This window comes from Culex pipiens, unplaced genomic scaffold, assembly GCF_016801865.2.
Source record: "Culex pipiens pallens isolate TS unplaced genomic scaffold, TS_CPP_V2 Cpp_Un0108, whole genome shotgun sequence".
NCBI lineage: Eukaryota > Metazoa > Arthropoda > Insecta > Diptera > Culicidae > Culex > Culex pipiens.
The window spans coordinates 7,168-13,173 of NW_026292925.1; the positions used below are offsets into that span (position 1 = coordinate 7,168).

Genomic DNA, 6,006 nt, shown 5'->3' on the forward strand with positions numbered 1-6,006 from the left:
ATACTGAGAATTTGTTTGAAATTTGTAAAGTCGTAGGGGCGCCTACAGTAAAATTTGCATTCTGAGAATTTTCATAAAAAGTTTTAAGTCTTTATCGCGCCCTTAGTCAAATTTTCATACTGAGAATTTTCATAACAAGTTTCATAACAAGTTTTAAGTCTTTAGCGCGCCCTTAGTCAAATTTTTATATTGAGAATTTTCATAAAAATGTTTAAGTTGAAGGGGCGCCTCGAGTGAAATGTTTATACTAAAAATTTGTAATTTTTGAATTCCAGTCAAATTTTCATAACAAAATTTAAGTCGTAGGGGCGCCACCAGAAAAATTTTCATACTGAGAATTTTCATAACAAGCGCCCTTAGTCAAATTTTATTTCTTTTTTATATTTAATATTGAGAATTTTTATAAAAATGTTTAAGTTGTAGAGGCGCCTCTAGTCAAACTTTTATACTATTTTTTTTTAAGTCCAGTTAAATTTTCATAACAATGTTTAAGTCGTAGGGGCGCCTCCAGTCAAATTTTCATACTGAGAATTTGTTTGAAATTTGTAAAGTCGTAGGGGCGCGTACAGTAAAATTTGAATTCCGAGAATTTTCATAAAAAGTTTTAAGTCTTTATCGCGCCCTTAGTCAAATTTTCGTATTGAGAATTTTTTCAAAAATGTTTAAGTTGAATGGGTGCCTCGAGTGAAATGTTTATACTAAAAATTTGTAATTTTTGAATTACAGTCAAATTTTCATAAAAAACATTAAGTCGTAGGGGCGCCACCAGAAAAATTTTCATACTGAGAATTTTCATAACAAGCGCCCTTAGTCAAATTTTATTTTTTTTTTATATTTAATATTGAGAATTTTTATAAAAATGTTTAAGTTGTAGAGGCGCCTCTAGTCAAACTTTTATACTATTTTTTTTAAGTCCAGTTAAATTTTCATAACAATGTTTAAGTCGTAGGGGCGCCTCCAGTCAAATTTTCATACTTAGAATTCGTTTGAAATTTGTAAAGTCGTAGGGGCGCGTACAGTAAAATTTGAATTCCGAGAATTTTCATAAAAAGTTTTAAGTCTTTATCGCGCCCTTAGTAAAATTTTCGTATTGAGAATTTTTTCAAAAATGTTTAAGTTGAAGGGGTGCCTCGAGTGAAATGTTTATACTAAAAATTTGTAATTTTTGAATTACAGTCAAATTTTCATAAAAAACATTAAGTCGTAGGGGCGCCACCAGAAAAATTTTCATACTGAGAATTTTCATAACAAGCGCCCTTAGTCAAATTTTATTTCTTTTTTATATTTAATATTGAGAATTTTTATAAAAATGTTTAAGTTGTAGAGGCGCCTCTAGTCAAACTTTTATACTATTTTTTTTTAAGTCCAGTTAAATTTTCATAACAATGTTTAAGTCGTAGGGGCGCCTCCAGTCAAATTTTCATACTTAGAATTCGTTTGAAATTTGTAAAGTCGTAGGGGCGCGTACAGTAAAATTTGAATTCCGAGAATTTTCATAAAAAGTTTTAAGTCTTTATCGCAAGTCCGCGCGGGACGACCCTGGACGAACATGCTCGCCGGAAGGTCGCCACCTGGAAGTTCCCGCAGAACGACGCTGGACGAACATCCTTGCCGGAAGGTCGCCAACCTGCAAGTTCACGCGGGACGAAGCTGGACGAACATGATCGACGGAAGGTCGCCAACCTGCAAGTTCCCGCGGGACGACCCTGGACGAACATGCTCGCCGGAAGGTCGCCACCTGGAAGTTCCCGCGGAACGACGCTGGACGAACATCCTTGCCGGAAGGTCGCCAACCTGCAAGTTCGCGCGGGACGAAGCTGGACGAACATGATCGACGGAAGGTCCAGCACAATCGAATGAAGTCCGCGGTCCTGGCCAATTCCTTTCAAATTTCGGTAATTCATCTGCAACATTGTCTTGATTTAGTTGACTAATTGTTTCTTTTTCTTTTTTTACAGTTTAATGCCACCCGGAATTGCCATGCGGAACGGCAATGGCGGTTCCCTCTGAACGACCCTGGACGAACATGCTCGACGGACGGTCCGCACCAGCAAGTTCTCGCGAGACGACGCCGGACGAACATGCTCGCCGGAAGGTCGCCAATCTGCAAGTCCGCGCGGGACGACCCTGGACGAACATGCTCGCCGGAAGGTCGCCACCTGGAAGTTCCCGCGGAACGACGCTGGACGAACATCCTTGCCGGAAGGTCGCCAATCTGCAAGTCTGCGCGGGACGACCCTGGACGAACATGCTCGCCGGAAGGTCGCCACCTGGAAGTTCCCGCGGAACGACGCTGGACGAACATCCTTGCCGGAAGGTCGCCAACCTGCAAGTTCCCGCGGAACGAAGCTGGACGAACATGCTCGCCGGAAGATCGCCAACCTGCAAGTTTCGCGGAACGAAGCTGGACGAACATGCTCGCCGGAAGGTCGCCACCTGGAAGTTCCCGCGGAACGACGCTGGACGAACATCCTTGCCGGAAGGTCGCCAACCTGCAAGTTCGCGCGGGACGAAGCTGGACGAACATGATCGACGGAAGGTCCAGCACAATCGAATGAAGTCCGCGGTCCTGGCCAATTCCTTTCAAATTTCGGTAATTTATTTGCAACATTGTCTTGATTTAGTTGACTAATTGTTTCTTTTTCTTTTTTTTACAGTTTAATGCCACCCGGAATTGCCATGCGGAACGGCAATGGCGGTTCCCTCTGAACGACCCTGGACGAACATGCTCGACGGACGGTCCGCACCAGCAAGTTCTCGCGAGACGACGCCGGACGAACATGCTCGCCGGAAGGTCGCCAATCTGCAAGTCCGCGCGGGACGACCCTGGACGAACATGCTCGCCGGAAGGTCGCCACCTGGAAGTTCCCGCGGAACGACGCTGGACGAACATCCTTGCCGGAAGGTCGCCAATCTGCAAGTCTGCGCGGGACGACCCTGGACGAACATGCTCGCCGGAAGGTCGCCACCTGGAAGTTCCCGCAGAACGACGCTGGACGAACATCCTTGCCGGAAGGTCGCCAACCTGCAAGTTCCCGCGGAACGACGCTGGACGAACATGATCGACGGAAGGTCCAGCACAATCGAATTAAGTCCGCGGTCCTGGCCAATTCCTTTCAAATTTCGGTAATTTATTTGCAACATTGTCTTGATTTAGTTGACTAATTGTTTCTTTTTCTTTTTTTACAGTTTAATGCCACCCGGAATTGCCATGCGGAACGGCAATGGCGGTTCCCTCTGAATGACCCTGGCTGAACATGCTCGCCGGAAGGTCGCCAACCTGCAAGTTCGCGCGGGACGACCCTGGACGAACATCCTTGCCGGAAGGTCGCCAACCTGCAAGTTCCCGCGGGACGACCCTGGACGAACATGCTCGATGGACGGTCCGCACCAGCAAGTTCTCGCGAGACGACGCCGGACGAACATGCTCGCCGGAAGGTCGCCAACCTGCAAGTCCGCGCGGGACGACCCTGGACGAACATGCTCGCCGGAAGGTCGCCACCTGGAAGTTCCCGCAGAACGACGCTGGACGAACATCCTTGCCGGAAGGTCGCCACCTGGAAGTTCCCGCGAAACGACGCTGGATGAACATCCTTGCCGGAAGGTCGCCAACCTGCAAGTTCGTGCGGAACGAAGCTGGACGAACATGCTCGACGGAAGGTCGGCACCTGCAAGTTCCCGCGAAACGACGCTGGATGAACATCCTTGCCGGAAGGTCGCCAACCTGCAAGTTCCCGCGGGACGAACATGCTCGACGGACGGTCCGCACCAGCAAGTTCTCGCGGGACGACGCTGGACGAACATCGTTGCCGGAAGGTCGCCAACCTGCAAGTTCCCGCGGAACGACGCTGGACGAACATGCTCGCCGGAAGGTCCAGCACAATCGAATTAAGTCCGCGGTCCTGGCCAATTCCTTTCAAATTTCGGTAATTTATTTGCAACATTGTCTTGATTTAGTTGACTAATTGTTTATTTTTCATTTTTAACAGTTTAATGCCACCCGAAATTGCCGGCGGAAGGTCGGGACTCCTCGGAACAACGCTGCACAGAACAGGGACACCGGAAGATTACCAATCTGCAAGACCAACCGGAGCCAATCCTTACGCGCTTGGAACGAGTAATTCATGTTTATACCATAAATCAATAAAATTATTACTTAAGATTTTATGAAAATAAACTTGCGAAACTCAAAAACGACTGTTTTAATAACAACAAACCGAATGACAGATGACAGAGGAAGAAGAAGAAGAGCACAATAAAACAGGTTGATGCGCGTCTGATTTTTCACCATTACGTCGTTCTTACATCGCCCCCGCATGTAGGCCTCTTGCGATGTTCGAACAACCTTGACAGGTTGACGTTTCGGGTGCAAAATACCTTGATTCGGGTCTGATGCGTGTCTCAAAATCAGACCCGCATCGGCCCCTGTAGGTCTGATCGTCGTTCTTACGATCAGACCCGATCGGCCCCGTATTTCTTACTGGGCAAAAACACAAAACATCGACTGCTCTCTTTGCGGGGGGTGTTGAAACGATGTTCAAAATTAGAATGTTTGATTTAAATGTGTTTTAATCACAAAATAAATAAATTTTGCCAATGGTCGTATTGTCATTCTTACTCAAAAAAAGTCCCAAGTACAGGGACGTATGAAACAATTTGCTCATGTAAAAGGTCGAATCAACCTGGTGTGATAAAACAAGGCTAAAACACACATAAATAGCTTAAAATTTTTATACACTTGATATGGCTACCATAGCTTATAGTCAAAGCAATGATTTTGACTAAAAATATGCCTTTGAAACCCTCTTACATATTAATAAGAATTAAAATAATGGTCAAAAACTTGTTCATCGTTTTTCTCCACTTGAGGGGTTTGGCTTTTAGGACGTTTTGAAAACTAACCCGAGAATTTTCTACCGGTTTTTGCAGTCCGCGAGTGAAAATTTAGTGTTTAAGGGAATGCTTAAGTCCTGTACCACCGCGTTTCAGTGGAATTACTAAGTTTCTTAGGAATTTATGGTGTAAATCAGCGATTTAAAAAAGCTGCGGCTGACATTGTTTTCATTTTGGGCTTTCATTCTACGGAACGGGCCTGCAGGAAAGTGAAGAAAATTTCGGGGCTAACTTCTCGCTGTTTGATATTCCCGCAGGGATCGATGTTTTATGAAATGTCAAACTGTGTATCGTTTTTGTTTGTTTTGCTCTTAAATATTTGAATTTGTTTTGCAATATTAGTTGTGAAATTGTGAAAAATATGAATGTGCGACATGCTCCATTCTGTTTCACGCGTTTTCAGTGCAGTGTGTGTGGCCCGAAAAGAGTGGTGAATGGGAGCCTTTGTGACGAGGAGGAAGGAAGAAGACCGAAGATGCTTTTATGCGGTTGTTTCTCACTATCGGTGGTTCGTGTGTGCGCTTTTTGGCTAGCCGATGACATGGCTCTGCGGCGCGCCAAATATTAACGCTGCGAAACTTGTTTTTGGGTGCTGATGCTGGTGGAACGCCACAAAATCGGGTGAGCCAATTCCAATAGGAAATTGTTCTGTGAATGTAGAAGTGCGAATGTTTGAGCGTGAGTGCATGAGTGAATGAGATTGAGCCAAAACAACAGTTACTGATCCACACAACTATGTTTGAATGTGGTTGTAGATGTTGTTTAGAAAGTGTTGCCAATTATCATTCAATGTGATGTTATTATAATTTTTTGTGATTATTTAGTTATTTTATTTTTATTTAAAAAACATGTTTGTTCAAGGTTTTTATTTCAAGAAGCTTTTTTAAGATATCTTTTTATGTTGTTTCGGCTCATTAGTGAACGGTTGCGTGAAAAAATCTTTTTGATTATAACTTTAATTTTTAGCTTCAAAGGTTAATAAGTATACAAAACATCACCACGCAAAACGTAATTATCGTAATCAATAAATTCTATACGTTTTCGATCAATTTTGTTACTCTGATAAATTAAACACTACTTTCTTTTTTATTTCACGCGTTTTTTACTTTTAAT

At 43.9% G+C, this 6,006-nt stretch overlaps 2 protein-coding genes across 3 annotated transcripts; both read left to right on the forward strand.

Moving 5' to 3' along the window:
- The first annotated feature begins 1,536 nt into the window (after positions 1–1,536).
- LOC120418655 (uncharacterized) lies at positions 1,537–3,062 on the forward strand. 2 transcript variants are annotated; one of them, XM_052711541.1, is made up of 3 exons: positions 1,539–1,895; positions 1,959–2,593; positions 2,658–3,062. In XM_052711541.1, the coding sequence occupies exons 2-3, from the start codon at positions 1,994–1,996 to the stop codon at positions 3,060–3,062; spliced, it is 1,005 nt and encodes a 334-aa protein (XP_052567501.1). In that variant the 5' UTR covers positions 1,539–1,895; positions 1,959–1,993. The 2 variants fall into 2 exon arrangements, with proteins under 2 accessions (XP_039437035.1, XP_052567501.1); XM_039581101.2 differs by having other exon boundaries at positions 1,537–2,593.
- LOC120418656 (uncharacterized) lies at positions 2,991–4,489 on the forward strand. Its single transcript, XM_052711542.1, has 3 exons — positions 2,991–3,126; positions 3,190–3,926; positions 3,990–4,489. Exons 2-3 carry the CDS (start codon positions 3,258–3,260, stop codon positions 4,119–4,121), a joined length of 801 nt encoding a protein of 266 aa, XP_052567502.1. The 5' UTR covers positions 2,991–3,126; positions 3,190–3,257; the 3' UTR covers positions 4,122–4,489.
- The last annotated feature ends 1,517 nt before the right edge of the window (positions 4,490–6,006 follow it).